Below are 19,300 nucleotides of genomic sequence, written 5' to 3' on the forward strand. Positions count from 1 at the left end.
ATTTGTTCTACTAGCCAGGGCAGGTTTAACTTGTGCGATGTCTCCCATTCCCGAGCCACCTGGATTCCCAGATAGCGAAAGCTCCTTTCCACCATTCTAAATGGCAGCTCTCCCAGTCTCCTCTCCTTCCCTCCTGCCTGGATCACGAACATCTCGCTTTTCCCCTGTTCAATTTATACTCCAGAAACCTGCCAAATTCCCCTAAAATCTATCTCTATGGCCAGAGCAAACAACAGCAGGGATACAGCAATCGCACCCAGTCAATAATGCCCTGCCCAAACCCGAACCTTCATAACACCTCCACAGGTAATCCAATTCCACCCGATCAAAAACCTTCCCCGCATCCATCGCCACCATCCACCTCCATCTCCCTTTCCTCTAAGGGCATCATGAGAACGTTTAAGAGCCTTCTAACATTGGCCGTGAGTTGCCTGCCCTTTACAGAGCCCGTCTGGTCTTCCCCTATCACCCCCAGAACACAGTCCTCTATCCTTGTGACCAGTACCTTCGCCAGCAGTTTGGCGTCCACATTCAAAAGGGAGATTGGCCTGTTTGACTCGCATTGCTCAGGATCCTTCTCCCATTTCAGAATCAGTGAAATCGAGGCCTGTGACATTGTTGGGGGAAGGACTCCCCTCTCCTTGCTTCATTAAATGTCCTCACCAGCAGTGGGCTCAATATCTCCGAAAACGTCATGTAGAATTCCCCGGGTAACCGTCCGGCCCCAGGGCCTTGCCCAACTACATGCCCTCCAACCCCTCCATTATTTCCTCAATTTCAATTGGGGCTCCCAGCCCTTCCACCTGTTCCTCCTCCACCCTCGGACACCTCAACTGCCCCAAGAACTGCTTCATCTCCTCAACCCCAGCCGGGGGTTCCAACTTGTATAATTTACTGTAGAAGTCCTTCAACATCTCATTTACCCCCACTGGGTCCAGGACCGCATTCCCACCTCTGTTCTTTATTCTCCCTGCTGTCTCATGGCGCCGAGGCCCCAGCTTCGATCCCTGGCTGCCTCCCTTTTCCTCAGCTGGTGCACTAACATTCTGCTTGCCTTTTCCCATACTCATACTCCGCTCCCCTTGCCTGTCTCAGTTCTTCCACCGCCGTCCCTGTAGATAACAGCCCAAACTCCACCTGTAACCTCCGCTGCTCCTTCAGTAACCCTGCGGTCCAGGGCTTCTGAATATCTCCTATCCACCTCGAGTATCACCCCAACCAACGTATCTCTCTGCTTGCTCCACCTTTTCTCTATGGGGCTGTATTGAAATTAATTCCCGCCTGACCACTGCCTTCAGAGCTTCCCAGACCGTTACTGCCGAGACCTCCCCCATATAATTTATTTCCAGCTAGTTCTGAATGGACTTACTCACCCGCCCACAGACTGCCTCATTTGCTAATAGCCCCACATCTAACTTCCATAACAGGCGCTACCCTCTCTCCATACCAATCCGTATATCAACCCAATGTGGGGCATGATCCGACACCGCAATTGCCGAGTACTCGCTATCCACCACCCCAGGCAGTAGAGCCCTGTTCAGAATTTTAAAAGTCGATCCGAGAATATACCTTGTGGACATGGGAGAAAAAAGAAAACTCCTTCGCTCTTAGCCGTCCAAACCTCCATGGGTCCACTCTCCCCATCTGCTCCATAAATCCCTTCAATTCCCTTGTCGTGGCAGGCACCCTCCCTGTCCTAGTTTTGACCGGTCCAATCCTGGATCAATTACTGTATTGAAGCCTCCCCCCCCCCCCCCCCCCCCCCCTTCCCAATGGTCAGATTATGTGACTTTAGGTCTGGGATCTTACCTAACACCCGCCTCATAAATTCCACATCATCCCAGTTTGGTGCGTAGATGCTCACAAGTACCACCTGCATCCCATCCAGCTTCCCACTCACCATTAGGTACCTACCCTCCGTATCTGACACTATTCTCCCTGCCTCATGCCACCCGTTTGTTAATCAGGATTGCAACCCCCTGGTCTTAGAGTCCAGCCCTGAATAGAATACCTGGCCAACCCACCCCTTCCACAATCTGGTCTGATCTATAACCTTCAGGTGTGTCTCCTGTAGCATTGCCACGTCCACCTTCAATCCCCTCAGATGCGCGAACATGCGAGACCTCTTGACCGGCCCGTTTGGCCCTCTTACATTCCAAGTAATCAGCCTAGTCGGGGGCTTCCTGCCAACTAGCCATTATCCTTCTTAGGCCAGCCTGCAACTCGCGTCCCTCGCCTCCTCAAGCCTGCCCTCGGGCATCCGCCGTTCCAGACCTCCTATTTGTCCCCTAGTAACAGTTCCTCCCCTGTCAGCAAAGCAGCTCACCCCCTCCCCCCTCATCCCTAGTAACAGCACCAATAACCCAACCCCCCATATCAAACTTATCACCTGCTCGCCCCCCACTGTGCTTCCATGTTCCATGAGCCAGCTGACTTAGCTAACCTGGTTGCTCCCGCCCATGGCACCAGACATCCTTGGCGGGATTCTCCGACCCCCTGCCAGGCCGGAGAATCGCCGGGGGCCGGGGTCAATCCCGCCCCCACTGTGTCCCGAATTCTCCGGCACTGGAAATTCGGCGGGGCGGGAATCGCTCCGCGCCGGTCGGCGTGCCCCCCACCCCCAGCGATTCTCCAGCCCACGATGGGCCGAAGTCCTGCCGCTGTCATGCTTCTTCCGCCGGCGTGGATTAAACCACCTACCTTACCAGCGGGCGTGGGCGGGCTCCGGGTTCCTGGGGGGAGGGGGGGACGCGGGCCGATCTGGCCACTGGGGGTGCCCCAACGGTGGCCTGGCCCGCGATCGGGGCCCACCGATCGGCGGGTAGGCCTGTGCCGTGGGGGCACTCTTTTCCTTCCGCCTTCGCCATGGTCTTCACCCCCTCCCCTGCGCATGCGCGAGGATGACGTCAGCAGCTGGTGACGCTCCAGCGCATGCGCGGACTTCCGCCGGCCGGCGAAGTCCTTTCGGCCCCAGCTGCCGTGGCGCCAAAGGCCTTCCACGCCAGTCAGGAGAGCGCCAACCACTCCGGCGCGGGCCTAGCCGCTCAATGTTAGAGACTTACGCACCTTTGGGGCAGCCCGACGCCGGAGTGGTTCACACCACTCCATCACGCCGGGATCCCCCGCCCCGCCGGGTAGGAGAGAATCTCAGCCCCTATCTCTCCATTGTTCTCTCCCCCCCCCCCACAACTTGGACATACATATTCAAAAAATCACAATCCCCAGTAAACAAACAGCAGAAAAAGAAAAATCCCTCCCCCAACTCATAAACATTTTATTGAGGTATTTATGGTTTTACAACAACAACAAAATAAACAATGTACATGAATTTATAAACATAGTGCTAAAGCGGTCTTCCTCCCTTACCAATAGAACAAAGTTAATTTTAGAAACAGAAATAGCCCCTTGTTACACAGAGCACTACATATTCAAAAAACACAGTTCCAACCAACCCCAAAGAAAAAAAAGAAAAAACAAAGAAGATCCATCGCACCCTTCCCCCACCAGCACTAAGTTAACTTAGAAAACTGAGCAACAGCCCAAAAATCAATATTAAAAACTATTTCACATATAGTGCAAAAGCGAGAATCACTTTAACAAAATCGATAGAGCATTACCCGTCTCGAGAGTTCAGTGATCTCCTTGCCAGTCCTTCACTTTTAACAAAGTTCATCGCCTCATCTGGAGTCTCAAAATAAAGCTGCTGCTCTTCATAGGTGACCCATAAGCGAGCTGGATAAAGCAGTCCAAGCTTCACCTTCTTCTTGAGAAGGACCAATTTTACTCTGTTGAATCCCGCTCTTCTCTTGGCCAGATCTGCATGCAGGTCCTGGTAGATGTGCAGCATGCTGTTTTCCCACTTGCAGCTCCGTGTCTGCTTGGCTCACCTCAAAATCTGTTCCTTATCCAGGAACTGATGCATTTACACCACCACCATCCCCCTCGGCGGCTCGTTCACACACGGCCTCCTCGCAACCGTTCTGTGTGCTCTATGCACTTCCAAGGGTTGGCAACTGCCCCATCGCCCGTTAGCTTCTCAAGCATATTCGCCACATATGGCCTTGCATCCGTTCTCTAGTCGCCCTCAGGAGGCCCACGATCCTCAAGTTCTGTCGGCGGGACCTGTTCTCCAGGTCCTCCACCTTCTCCTGCAGCCTTTTCTGCTGATCCCTCATCAGTCCCACCTGTAACTCCAGCGCAGTTAGGTGTTTCTCATGCTCGACCACCTTCTCCTCAACCTTCTGGATTGCCTGACCTTGGGCTTCCAGCCCTTGTTTCACCCGGTCGATCGATGCCTTGATCGGGTCTACGCCATCCTCTTTTTGATTGGCGAAACCCTTCTGAATAAATTTCACAGCTGCTCCATTGATCATTGGGCCGCTGAGCCCATACCCTGCACCTCCGCCATGTTTTTCTGTGCTATGGGTTTTACACGTGCCTTCTCTACTTGCTTTTTCCTTCTTATACGGCCACTTCTGGTCCACGTCTCAATATACTGGTGAGGGATTCCTCCTCACTGAGCCATCCTCTCCCGATTTTTCAAAATAAAACTCGAAAAAAGTCGGGGGGAAAGGTCCGTCACGAGTGGGAGCTACAAAATGTGCGACCTCTGACTCCATGGCCACCACCGGAAGTCCCACGTCTTCATTTCTAACACCGAATGGAACACTTGCCCCATCCATCCCTTCCTCAGCCTCATCTGATCCAATGATACAGAAATTTGCTCATTGGTCCCTTGAGTGAGAAAAATCTGTAAATGTGGCCCACCGAGGAAAATGGTTGGATAAGACTGATCTAAATCAATCGCTTGTTGTGGCGACGACAGAAACATAAATAAAAGCATTTAGTTATTTCTTCAAAGTAGTTTTCCACCAATGCAATCATTATTGTAGAGATAAAAGTGTGCAGTTTTGTTGCCTTTTGATTAGAGCTACTCCTTATTTTCAAACAAAACAATATCTTTGCTTGAGATCAGAAATCAGCTCTCAGACACCTTCTTAGACACTAAAAAAATGTAATGATATGTTAATCTTGCACGTGACACATTTCAAGCCTCTCTTCACTTTCCATTGATTCGAAAACTTCCTAATTGTCTAATATAAATCACTGAAGCAAACCGCCTTCCAGATATGTGGTTTGTTCCCGAGTCAAAAGTTCAATCATGGATGTTCCTTGAGCATTTGATGAGTGCTCTATTATAATCCCAGTTGATGTTCAAACTGAAAATCCCAGAATGGAACCCTGGCCCAAAAGACCATAACCTTTTTTTTCACAAAATGTGGAGGAACAGAGGCACCGATGATTAGTTTTTCCAACAAGGAAAAAACATTGATTAAACATGAAAAAATTGGATTCTGATACAATACGACTTTATTCCCCCCTTAGTTTAACAATTACACACAGGTTTTAGGATTAACACTGGTTACAAAGTACATCTTAATCTACAGTGGCCTCATTAACACAAAGTCCCTTTTAAGCACACAGGATGACTGTGGGAAAATACACACTCCACTCTGAAACCCAAGTGAATGTTTGTGGATGCCGCCTCAGAATCTCCCCCAGATGATTGTCATACAACAATTTCCAAACTCTACTCCCAAAAACACACTTTGAAACCTTTTCTCATAACTATGCTTTCCCTTAGAGGATTGCGTTCCAAAATCCAGACCAGGTTTTCCAAATAATTTTAAACAAAGCTTCCACTCCACTTTTAACAGCATATCCAGTCCTGAAGTCTACATCTCTCCTTTCAGGTTTCCTTTGTCTTAACTGCTTTTACACAGTCTTTACAACTCTTGAGATCCAGCCACCAATTTCCATAATTATTTATTAATTTGTGTTCCACAGGCTGTAGTAAAATCTCACAAACCTGAAAATCATTTCAGATATCTTTGTGGCTTCTCACAATCCAATGCCTTTTTAACTCTGTGACTTTACTGAACAGTTCCCTGTTCTAGTATCTTTAACCTCAGACCTCTTGGAAACCTCTCTCAATTTCTTTAGTTTCCTTAACTAGTTGCTCTACAGATCTCTGCACTTGTTTCTTACATGGTGTGGCTTTTCTTTTAGCAAAATTGAGAGAGGTGTTCCCACCCTAGCTTTCCAACTAGTTCTAGCAGAGCTGTGAAAGTTGCCTTCTCTCTCACTATCTATCTCCAACTGCAATCAAATGTCCTGAATCAAAGCCTAAAAGCTTCTCTACCTTACAAGGCCCAAGTTGCTAAGCAATCACTACGAGTATATCACTACTTGGCTTTTATTTACTCTTAACGCTGCAACCCTTTAACACAGTAGAATCACAATTGGAGCTCAACCAATCCCCTCGCATACAAACACCGTTGTACAATTTGAATCTAACTACAGCTTTCACCCATCCAGGCACATAAACATTAAATTATCCCCATTTAAAACTATACTTTATTTCTAATGTTATCAATACAAATAGAAATCTCTTAAAACAATGTTTGTTTTCGAACACTGTAGTTAATTTAGTTTGCTATCTGGAGCAAGGTGCTGATTTTGTTGGAGTATCATTTTGCCTTTCATGGTTGTTTTGCTTCACAGCTGTTCTTTATATTTACCAATCTATAACCAGTCTTTGGGTTGTTTGCCCGTTAAAAAGGATTATTTTGCATGGAAACACCATTTTCCCAACTCAAGCCTTCTACCAATGGTCTTTTAGTTTGTCTGTTGGGCAGTCATTTCAAGAGTTATGTTTCTGCCAGTATACAGTAGGAGGTCTTAGGAGTATACAAGCCATCTCATCACCACAAAAAGCAATCTTGAGTGGACCAGTATAGAATCATAGAATTTACAGTGCTGAAGGAGGCCATTCGGTCCATCGAGCCTGCACTGGCCATTGGAAAGAGCACCCCACTTAAGCCTACATCTCCACCCTAGCCCCGTAACCCTGTTACACCACCCAACCTTTTTAGATACTAAGGACAATTTAGCATTGTCAATCCACCTAACCTGCACATCTTTGGACTGTGGGAGGAAACCAGAGCACCTGGAGGAAATCCATGCAGACACGGTGAGAACGTGCAAACTCCGCACAGACAGTGATTCAAGCTGCGAATCAAATGGATGGTTTATAGTTTCTATTTTCCTTTTGCAGGTCTTCTTGGTGAGAAAGATTAAAGCACCTGATTCAGGTCAGCTTTATGCTATGAAGGTTCTGAAGAAAGCAACATTGAAAGGTAGGACCCTGCTGAGCACACTATAAAACGGTTGTCATAAAAGATGCGATAATTATTAAAAGGCCTTATGTTGGAAGGTGGATGGGGGGAAACAGTATTTTAAAAAATATATTTTTATTCTCCATTTTCACATTTTCTTCAAAATTTACATCCCACCAACAAACAGTAAACGGTAACGAATACAATGTCAATCCCCTTATTAACAACAATGATCCCATCCTCCCATCACCCCCCAAACACCGGCCCGCATGACAATATAAGCATCAAATAAAAACGAAACCTCCCAAGGAGAAAAAAAAGAAAAAGGAATCAGGAATCATCTATGGTCTCCATTGACATATATAGTCCACCCCCCAAACGCCTCCCTCCCAAATATTCAATGCCATCCAATTCCCAAAAGAGTACCGTGAATGGCACCCATGAATTGTAGGCCCCCCACCACCACCACATACACATTCCTCCCCTCCACTTCCTCTTTAAACTCCTCCCTTGGTTCCTTCCCACAACTTTTCACCCCGGCTAGACTCACCGAAACCTGTTCTACCAGGCTCTGATGGATGCAGCCCCTCCCCCCACGTCACTCAAGTTCACTGGCTTAAACCAGTCAGCAATGAGGCCCCCGCCCGGGTCTTCTTCCCCCTTGCCCGGGCCCAGGAAAACCAAGAAATCCCCTTTAGCACACAACCCCAGCATACACACCCAAGCCCCAAAGAACCATCATTGCCAATGAAAGTCCCAACTCTTCCCTTGTCCAAATATACAGCGTTGACTCATTTAGTACATACGCCAACACGCAGTGAAAAAATAGTTACATGAGGCTACACCGGTACAAGACTCGCTCTCAGTCCCATTTCTCAATTCTGCCTTCGTAAACCCCTCCACCGCTTCCGCCGTCCCAAAATAAAAGTCGTTGAATTTATAGGTCACCCTCAACTTAGCTGGATACACTACGCCACACTGCACCTTGCTGTTGGACAGTGCCTTCTTCACCCGGCTGAAGGCCACCTGCCTCCTCGCCAGCTCCACCGTAAAGTACTGATATATGCGTATACCAGCTCCAGCCCACTGCATCTCCAGCTTCTGCTTTGCCCAGCACAGCACCTTCTCCTTCGCACTGTACCTACGGAAACAAACAGTTACTACTCTTGGTGGCTCACTCGCCTTTGGTATAGGCCTCCACGACCTGTGAGCCCGATCAGTCAGCATCAAGAGGGATCATCCCCCTCCCCCAATAGCTCCGCCAACATTGTGGCAAAATACTCCCGTTGGCCTCGGGCCTTCCACCCCTTCGGGCAGACCCATGATCCTCGGATTCTGCCGCCTGGATCTGTTTTCCAGGTCTTCCATTTTGGCTCGCAGACACTTGTTGGTCTCTATCATCCTCCGCAGCTCCTTCCCTATTGAGGTGAGTTGATCACTGTGCTGCAATAATGCCTCTTCTACTTCCTTCAGTGTCTCACCCTGCTCCCACAACTCCACCGCTGCGCTCGATACCGCCGCCCTCACCGGCGCAATCGTCTCCTCCACCAGCACGTTCAATACCGCCCCCATCTCCTTCTTCATCGCTTCCATGTGCTTTGTGAACTGTTTTTCAAGTTACACGGCCATCACCTTGGTCATTTCTTCTGCCGTGAGCAATGCGGCCTCCTCTGGTGCCCCAGCCTTCCGCTTTCCTTACAGTTCCCACGCTGACTTTTCCACTCCCTGGAGGGCTTTCATTAACCCCCTTTATCACAGCCGTTCTTTTCCCCAACTTGGACATTTCTCCTCACTGTGCCTTCTTACAGCTTTTTTAGCCTCCATTGCCCCGGGACCGGATGTTAAAACCCCGAAAATTCTATTCCTGAACGGGAGCCCTCCAGTATGTGGCTGCCTCCTGCCCGCTGTCACCGGAAATGCCATCGGAAAACAGTATTAATGTGTTGTGTATTTTGTATTGAATGATGTAAAGATATTTGCTTATGATGCCATAATCCCTGTATCAACCATAATTTTATTTGTTGCAGTGAGGGATCGTGTTCGCACTAAATTGGAACGAGACATCTTGGTGGATGTAAATCATCCATTCATAGTGAAGCTGCATTATGGTGAGATTTTTGTTTTATTCCTTGGCAGGAACTGCATTAGAGAGGTTATATGGTTATATCTGAAAGAGAAATAATTGGTTCATCAGTATTTGAACAAAAGGTATTTACATTGAAAGGAGGGTAGCTTACCTGCCTCTGAACCACAAGGTCTAGGTTCACGTTCCACTCCAGGACTTTATAACCAAGGAAGATGCATATATAATGTGGACAAATAGATTCAGTATAAATCTGCAAATATTTCCAACACACAACAGTAAGAGTGCAAGAGGTTCCTCGTCAGCCAGTGATGGAATGTATATTGGAGCCTCCACCATCCCTATTTATAGCTCCAGACTATAAAATTAATGTAAAGTGCATGTTGCCGTAATAACTCCAACTCCTTATGGGTCAGTTGTTTGGACAATTGGTGTGGATCAGATTGGTACCAACAGCTGGAGTGGATTTGGGAACTGCCTGGTGGAAATTGCAGCGGCGTGATAAGACCTGTCTTCAGGCAGAGAATTGAAGAGCAAGAATTACCTTTTTTCGTCAAAGGTTCCATCTGATAACTGAAGGAATAGATTAGGTGCAACGATTGTATACACATTTGGTGTATGACTTTTCATAATGACCGCTGACTCAGCCTGTTTCACAAACTCTCAGACCTGTCAATTTATTTCTCAGAATTCTGACTGCCTATTGAATCTATAAATTACTAATCCAGCAACAGCTGATGCTAGAACTCTGGCAGAAAATGGAGATAGCGAATAGTTAGGTCAAAGTATAGGATGATCCCGGAATAAAGATGGCCATACGGACTATCATATTTAAAGGAAATCTTATCAGGCTTGAGCCACCTATCTGCACCTATGTCGTCCTAATTGGTTTGGGTTAGAATCAAATACAATTGATTCAATGGTTAACTGTCAATCCTTAATGTACAACATAAGTTCTGAATGTTTCATGTTGAATATTTGTGCATGTTATGGAATGCGATTCTGTGCTTTTATCATGACTGGTTTCTACTGGTTTTCTGCTGACTGCTTTTATCCACATACTGGACAATGGTGCCTCCATATTGCTATGGTGCTTACTTGGCCTTGATCTGATTACTGGTACAGCTCATTTCTTAATGTCAAACTGTCTTTGAAAATATGTTTATTAGAACAATAGCTTTTTCATCTTAATGAAAATGTTTTTATCTCCAATTAGTTTATGAATGTGTCAGGCTTTTTGTGTCTCTGTTGAAGCTATGTGTTTTGTTATGACCTGAGGTTATGAGTGCTGAAATTCTCATTTTAAAATGGGTATTAAAACTGGGGCTTAATATTTACATTAAAATAGCCTTTTTACCTATCAGATCTGTCAGGAAATAGTTGATTAATATCACTGCTTAACTCCTTTCCCAGTCCACTCCAGCCAACTCTGCCCTCATTCCTTTGTAATTACCTTAGCACAGTTATTTTTGACCCAAGTTTCTCACTCTCAAACTTAATGTTGTGATCACTTTTTCTTTTACTCTGAGATTGTTTATTAAATCTGCCTCATTACACATTAAGTGAAGCTCAACTTAAGCTTAAGGAACAGCACCTAATTTTTTCACAGTCCTCAGAGCACAAAACTGAGTTCAACAATTTCAGACCAGACCATTATCCCCATTTAAATTTTTTATTTTTATTTTTGTGAATTTTCCTGTTTTTGTTTTTGATCCGCAGCTGATAGTTATGTTTTTGGTTTTCTCACTTACACCAACTCAAGACCTAACTTTTGTTATCCTATCACCATCTTTTGTTTTGTACTGTTATCCCGTTTGTAATTTAATCTCTCCTTCAATGTTTTCATGGGCATTCTTTTTTGTTCTTTACCACTTCCTCTTTCCCTGCCTCTGTACTTGCTGAAAACCTCTTGCATATCTCACCTAATCCAGTTCTGATGCAAGGTCTTTGGTCTGAAATGTTAACTTTGTTTCTATCTCCACACATGCTGTTAGACTTGCTGTTTAGTTCCAACTATTATAAATATTTTACGGGTGCATTTATTTAATCAAATTCAGCGAATATAATATTCATATTATTTTAAACTGTTTTTGCCCATACCATGGATTAGAGCACTGTAAAACTATTTGACCTTGTTCACAAATTTCTAACTTAAACTATGCTGGTGATCAGTATGGAAATCTTGGGTGAAAGTAATTGATGCTAACACTAAATATCCCAAATAGGAAAGTGGAGTCGGTATGATACTCTTTATTTGGGCTAGTGTTTCCTTGTTTTACTTTTAACCTGAGTACTTTGGCATCTGCATCCTGCTTTTGATGAATACTTGAACCGCTTGAAAGAATTGTCATTTGTTCCAGAGCCTGTCCTGTGTCATTTGCTTGTTATTGCCTAACCAGTTTCAGGAGATGATAGCATATCTTACAAAAATGTCTTATTTTGGCAGCTTTTCAGACGGAGGGAAAACTTTACCTCATCCTGGACTTCCTCAGAGGAGGTGATCTTTTCACCCGACTCTCTAAAGAGGTATGATTCATCTATCTCTCTGGTATGATAAACTGTCCAGTTAAAGGTAATCCAGTAAAGCTTGTGTAAAGATGATTTGAAGTGCAGAGGAGAAATGTAGAAGACAGGTATTTCTAATATACCTAAAATAGGTAAAAGATAGCTGTTTAAGCGTAAATATTAAGCCCCAGTTTTAAATTAAGGATTAAAAAACACATATTCTGCAAATTAATTTACATAGTTTTAAAGTAACACAGAAGCCTGATAAGACAAAAAACTTTTCACTACATTTCTCCAAGGACAAGGGCTGAATCCATGGCAACGAGGTGACAAAAGCCCAGTAACTTAAAGGCTCTATTGTTCTCATTTCGGGCCATTAGTGATTATAGCCTGAATCACATTCCATAACTTATACAGGTTGAAACATTCTAGACTATGCTGCCTTGTTTTTAATAAATAGACAGTTAGAACATCGAATCAAATATATTTGATTCCAAATTCTCAAAACATAACAATTTCATAGAAGCAGCATAATTCACTTTACTAGATTAAAACAAACAGTTTGATTTACATTTTTCAAGTCATTGTCCAGCATTGCATGACACGGTAACATGAAGTCTCCATTGTTACAATAGTCAAGTCATCAGAAAACCAGTTTCTGCTGGCTTTGATAAAGCACAATATCGCATTCTTTAACATACACAAGTATGCAGATACGCAACAATTAGAAGTAATGTTACATATTAAAGATGGACGGCTTGCCGTCAAATCAGACGTGTTTGAGTCTAACCCAAACCAATTAGGATTATATTGGGGTGTGATTAGGTGGCTTAAGACAGATATGAAACAGTATAACTGAAGAGTTTCATTCTGCCATTTTCCAGTTAGTTTTAGGTAGGTTTTGTTGGTAGGTAAGTTAGTTTTAGGTAGGTAAGTTAGTTTTAGGTAGGTTAGAATCATCTATACTTTGATCTGAACTATTCACTGTCTCTCTGTATTCATATTTCATTTTCAGACTTTGACTTTTAAAGTTATTGTCGAGCTGTTTGCCTAAACAAGAAGATAATTTCTGTGATACTTTGAAAGCTTCAAATTGTCTACGAATTACCTTTTAAATGACTTTCAAATTGTAATCAATAGAAGACAGATAAAACAATTCTGATTTGCACCTGAGACGTTTTAACTTAAATTTCTACTGAGTTCCAGTAATCACAAAGTGCTGCTGGTAACCAAACGCTTTAAATCCAACAACTGGTGTAGTCGGCAGGAGGGGAGGAGTTCTGATAAATGGTTTCATTATCCTTCAAGAACTTAACAGTTGATTGTATTGTTTGCAGTGTTTTCGTGAGATCTCGTCCAATTACCAGTTCAAGATCTAATTTTAGTTTCAACTGAAACACTCCATGCTGAGATTAGTACTTTATTACATTTTTGCTCTTTGAAACATGTGTTTTAAAAACAAAATGATTTTTCAAGTTGGGTTGAACTCTGAGACTGGGGTGGGGTTTTCCCACCAACCCATCATGTGTTTTTTGGCGACGGAGGTGGCCCACCGGTGGTATCTACCGGTTTTCCCAGTTACAGCACCCCTTGTCGCTGGGAAACCCATGTGCCAGCGTGAGACCGGAATTTCCCACCAGCATGAACAGCTGGTAAATCCTGCCTTGGAATTTATTTCTAGCTAATTGATTGAACGAAAGTACAAGCCCATAACACAAAACTGTCCACAATTACCACAGTGGAACAGTATATTGAAGCACCAAATGAATAATGTCAATGGATCTTAGAGATTTGCAGTCTTTTCAGCCTTTGATGAGTTTTAAAATTTCACCCATGCCATTGTATGGAGGTACTGCGGAGAAACCAGGCATCAAACCAAATGGAAAGCAAATTACTCTCGGTCTGCTTTCATGCTGTTGCCTACCTGCCATGATCACAGGTGGTGCGTGATGCATAGCCAGAGTAGAAGGAGAAAAATAATTGGGAGATGTGAATGTTAATGTCTTTGAAAAAATAATAAAGTGTAGAGGCACACCTTGTCAATTAAGATCAACGGTGAATTCTTGGAAAATGTGGACCTTTATCTTCATTTGGAACTTTCTCTTGATGAAGGCAGTGTTATGATTCTGGACCAGACCCCCAGATTTATGTTATGATCTGGCTAGAGACCAGTAATGTTTTGTTTAAAGTAAAGAAAGTTTGTGATCCCAAGAATTTGCTAAGAACATAGAATTTGCAGTGCAGAAGGAGACCATTCGGCCCATCGAGTCTATACCGGCCCTTGTAAAGAGCACCCCACTTAAGTCCCACACCTCCACCCTCTCCCTGTAACGCAGTAATCCCACCTAACCTTTATGGACACTAAGGGAAATTTAGCATGGCCAATCTACCTAACCTGCACATCTTTGGACTGTGGGAGGAAACCCACGCAGACACAGGGAGAGCATGCAGACTCCGTACAGACAGTGACCCAAACCGAGAATCGAACCTGGGACCCTGGCACTGTGAAACAACCGTGCTAACCACTGTGCTACTGTACTGTCCATAAGAGAATTAAGCCACAAAATTCCATGACTTTTGAACAAACAAAATAAACTTTAATACACAGTCAAAAAATTAAACAGTTTACAATATCTATCTTGTACCTCATGTTGATTCTGAATGTTAGAGTATATGTAAATTAATAAGCAACTGGCCGAATGGAATACACTGCACAAGAAATGGTAAATATGCTCAGGACAGATCTCTTGGATTTCTCAGCAACCCACCCAGACATCAATGAAAACTGAGAGTCAACTGTGGGGAGGCGGTGATGTGGTGGTCACTGGACCAGTTAACCAGAGACCCAGAGGAATGCTCTGGGGACCCAGGTTTAAATCCCGCCACTGCAGATGGTGAAATTTGAATTTGAATAAAAATCTGGTATTAAAAGTCTAATGATGACCATGAAACCATTGTTCATTGTCATAAAACCCCATCTGTTTTACTAATGTTCTTTAGAGAAGGGAATCTGCCGTCCTTACCTGGTCTGGCATAGATGTGACTCCAGATATGTGAACCACAGCAATGAGTAATAAATGTTGGCACAGCCTACAACACTCACTTCCCATGAACAAATAATGTTTTTTAAAAATTCCAATAAACTCTGTCTCCCTCACGAGGGATTCAAAACTTTTCACTTTCAAAGTTCAAATGTCTGAATTCACTCAAAGCCGCTCAGACTTGGACTGCCTCAACAAATGCTCACTTCCCAAGGTTTCGGCTCATCTCCTGAGATCATGTTCTCCTGGATTCCCAACTCTGCACTACACCACCAATTTGCTGGCACAGCTTCAGCTCTTCTAGCCTGCCAAGCCACCACAGCAGTTCCAAAGGGTAACCTTTTTCCCCCTAACAGCCTACAGCATGGAGTCACCAACCTTGCTCTGTCTTTTCAGTTCTCCAGACCTTCTCCCCAGCCTTCAAGTTCCCCTTCCCCAGTAGGTTTACTGTTTGGATATGTTCTTTGCTCCTGTCCCTGGTGGTTCCGACCCTTGGTAGCTCCTTCCCCAATTCTTTCAGGGTGTAATCTCTCTCTTTCTTTCTCGCTCTCTCACTCATACTCGCTCTCTCTCCCTCGCATGCTCTCACGCACTCTCCTGTTGGGACCTCCCTCTGTCCCCCCTCCCTATCCCAGGACTCCTCATTATGGCGCACCACTCCTGTGAGTGGGTTTTGCACGTTTTTTTTCCCATATGGATGCATTGGGCACTTGTCCCTGGCCTGAAGATCTCACAATGCTGATTGAGGCATGCGCAGTCTGTTTCTGATTTGCGCATGTGCAGAAACTCCCAGAGCATGTTGGAACTTGTGGTTTCCAACCTCTGGTAAGAGTGTTCCGATTTCTTGACAGTGGACATAGACAATAAAATTCGTTATTGCTTCCAATGAACTCGGACTATTTCCGACTGGGGAAGCGTATTTGAAGACAGATCTCAAACCCAAGACTAAGTCTCATGGTTTGCTGGGCAACAATGATCTACGCTCTTCTATATGCTTCAGAGACGTGGACAACTCACAGCAGGCAACTCAAGCCAGTGATACCTTCGCAAGATCCTCCAAATCTTGCGGCAGTGTCCTCTCCCAGTCAACTTGCCCTGCATCAAAATGCTTGTCACTCCAAACCAGCTCTGCTGGATGGGGCATTTAGTTTGTATGCCTAACATCTGACTCCCAAGGCAACTGCTCTGCTTGGAAATTGGACATGGCAGGAGACTTCAGGAGGTTACTGGAAATACTTTAGAGATGTCCTCAAAGAATCCCTGAAGAAATCGAGCATCTCTCGAGACTCATGGGAGCTCCTGGCTTCTGATTGACTAAAGTGGCGGGAGTGGGGTGTGTGTGTGTGTGTGTGTGTGGTGTGGGGCGGGGGGGGGGGGGGGGGTAGTAGATGTCTGCTGACAGGGGAGGGGCCAGGCCGATCACATGGAATGTGAGGGTTGAATGGGCCAGTCAAGAGGGCCCCGTGTGTTCACACATCTGAAAAGCTTAGAGGCAGTGATACAGGAGACACACCAGAGGCGGGTAGATCAGACCAGGCTGAGGAAGGGGTGGGTAGGGCATGTATTCCATTCGGGGCTAGATTCCAAAACAAGGGGGGGTGGCGATTTTGATTCATCAGCGGGTGGCGTTCGAAGTGGGAAGTATAGTGGCGGACTCGGGGGCAAATTAGATGTAGATGTAGGACTATTAGCGGAGGAGGAGGTGTGTGTGGGTGAGGGAGGCCATTCGGAGATACATACACCGGGGAGGTTTCGTCAGCTATGGTATGGAAGGCGCTGAAGGCAGTGGTGAGAGGGAAAATGATCTCAATTCGGGCACACAGGGAGAAGGTAGAGCGGACAGAGATGGATAGATTAGCGAGGGAGATTCTCCAGGTGGACAGGAGGTACTCTGAGGTCCCGGAGGCAGGGTTGTGAAAGGAGCGGCAGAAGCTGCAGATGTAGTTTGGGCTGGTGTCCACAGGGAAGGCGGTTGCAAAAGGCGAGAGGGGCGGTGTATGAATATGGGGAGAAAGCTGGCAGGATGCTAGCACACCAGTTAAGGAAATGGGAGGCGGCAAGAGAGATTGGGAAAGTGAAAGACAGAGTGGGGAACACGATTTTAGACTCTGTGAGGGTGAACGGGGTGTGTAGAGACTTCTGCAGCAGGTTATGAGTCAGAGCCCCCAGCCGGTGTAGAGGGGATGAGGTGGGTTTTGGAGGGACTGAAGTTTCTGAGGGTGGAGGAAGAGCTGGTGGAGGGCCTAGGTACCTCATTGGGCTGTTTGAAGTGGTGGAGGGGTTGGAGACATGCAGTTGGGCCAAATGTGTACCCAATGAAGTTTTACAAAAAGTTTTCAGGAGTGCTGGGGCCCTTAATGGCAAGGGTGTTTAACAAGGCATGGGAGCGAGGGGTACTCCGACGATATCACAGGCTTCGAACACTGTCATTGTGAAGTGGGATAAGGATCCAGAACAATGCGGGTCGTATAGGCCAATCTCCCTTCTAAATGTAGATGCCAAGCTGCTGGCCAAGATCTTGGCCTCAAGAATAGAGGATTGTGTGCCAGGGGTGATAGAGGAGGACCAGCCGGGGTTTGTGAAGGGGAGGCATTTAATGGCGAACATTACAAGGCTGCTAAATGTGATCATAATGCCCTTCAAGGGAAGGGAGGTGGAGGTGGTGGTCACCATGGATGCAAAGAAGGCCTTTGATTGGGTGGAATGGGAGTACTGTGGGAGGTCCTGGGGTGGTTTGGGTTTGGGCAGGGTTTTGTGGACTGGTCCAGTTGTTGTACCAGGCATCAGTGGCGTCTGTGCGGATGAACCGAGTGAATTCAAATTATTTTGGCCTGAATCGGGGGGGGGCGAGGCAGGGATGTCCACTCTCCCCACTGTTTTTTGCCTTGGCCCTGGCGATGAGAGCGTTAAAGGGCTGGTAGGTGATTGTGCCGGGGGGGGGGGGGGGGGGGAGTTATAGTTATTAGGGTATCCAGGTGGCGCAGGAGTGAGAGCAACTACACAAGCTGAATTTGGCTTGGTTAGTGGAGCAGATGAAGGGGGACTTTTGAAGGTGGGATATGCTCCCGTTGTCACCGGCGGTGAGGGTGCAGACGGTAAAGATGATGGTTCTCCCAAGGTTCTTGTTTAGGGCAGCACGGTAGCACAGTGGATAGCATTGTGGCTTCACAGCGCCAGGGTCCTGGGGGGGGGGGGTTTCGGAGGTGGCAACGAGTGGGGATCGAGGGGTTTGGGGACCTGTTCATTGACGGCAGCTTTCCATGCTTGGAGGACTTGCCGGAGGAATTTGAGTTGCCTAAGGAGAATGGGTTCTGCTACCTGCAGGTGAGGGACTTTTCATGGAGGCAGGTTTCAACCTTTCTGCACCTACCGCCACAGGGATACAGGACAATGTAGTGTTGAAAACAGGAGTGGGGGAGGGGAGGTCTCAGATATTTATAAAGAACTCATGGAATGGGAGGACCCCCGATAGGGGAGGTAAAGCGAAAATGGGAGGAAGAGTTGGGCAAGGAAATAGAGGCGGATTGTGGGAGGGTGCCCCGAGTAAAGTTGATGGGTCCTTGTCGTGTGTCAGGCTTAGCCTGATACAATTCAAGGTGGTCCACAGGGCGGATATGATGAAGGCCCGTCTGAGCAGGTTCTTTGAAGGGGTGGAGGATAGGTGTGTACAGTGTGCGGGAGGGCCCGTAAATCATGTCCACATGTTTTCGGCATGTCCAAAGCTGAGGAGATTCTAGCAAGGATTTCCCAATGTTATGTCCACAGTATTGAAGGTACGGGTGGTTCCGAGTCCAGAGGTGCCGATATTTGGTGTGTTGGAAGACCCGGGAGTCCAGGGGGCGAGAGAGGCAGATGTGTTGGCCTTTGCCTCCCTGGTAGCATGGAGACGGATCTTATTGGCGTGGAGGGACTCGTAAAACCCCAAAATTGGGAGTATGGGTCAGTGACATGGCCGAGTTTCTCAGGCTTGAGAAGATCAAGTTCGCCCTGAGATAAGATCAAGTTTGCCTTGAGAGGATCGATGCTGGAGTTCGCCTGGAGCTGGCAGCCGTTTATTGACTTCTTGGGAAAATTTAAGCTGTCAGCAGATATAAAGGGGTGGGGGAGGGCGGTTGTTAAGGAAAAGAGGGAGATAGGGGAGTTGGTTGATGTGGGAAATAGTTAATGGGAAAGGGGAGAATGGGGTATGTAAGCCACATTGGCTGGGTTTGGTTGTTGGTTGGGTGGGTGTTATCTGTCCTGTTTTTTTTACTCTTGAAAATTGTTGTTAGAAATTATGAAATGAAAACCGCTTATTGTCACGAGTAGGCTTCAATGAAGTTACTGTGAAAAGCCCCTAGTCGCCACATTCCGGTGCCTTAATAAAATATTTTTCAAAAAACACCAAATGGCGAAGGTTCATCTGGGAAGAAACTGAACACCGAACAATTTCAGCAGAAATGTGCAGAGGTAGCAATGCTGGAGCAGGAGATAAAGGATGTGATTGGGAGGAT

At 46.0% G+C, this 19,300-nt stretch overlaps 1 protein-coding gene across 3 annotated transcripts in view; it reads left to right on the forward strand.

Moving 5' to 3' along the window:
- LOC119966427 (ribosomal protein S6 kinase 2 alpha-like) overlaps window positions 1-19,300 on the forward strand; it is a 491,201-nt gene that overhangs the window by 285,453 nt on the left and 186,448 nt on the right. For all 3 annotated transcript variants that reach the window (XM_038798070.1, XM_038798079.1, XM_038798087.1), the window contains 3 exons: window positions 7,118-7,199; window positions 9,206-9,286; window positions 11,708-11,787. In XM_038798070.1, the coding sequence (XP_038653998.1) occupies window positions 7,118-7,199; window positions 9,206-9,286; window positions 11,708-11,787 (243 nt within the window). The remainder of the gene's footprint in view (window positions 1-7,117; window positions 7,200-9,205; window positions 9,287-11,707; window positions 11,788-19,300) is intronic.

The sequence above is a fragment of the Scyliorhinus canicula genome, chromosome 1 (assembly GCF_902713615.1).
Source record: "Scyliorhinus canicula chromosome 1, sScyCan1.1, whole genome shotgun sequence".
Classification (NCBI taxonomy): Eukaryota; Metazoa; Chordata; class Chondrichthyes; order Carcharhiniformes; family Scyliorhinidae; genus Scyliorhinus; species Scyliorhinus canicula.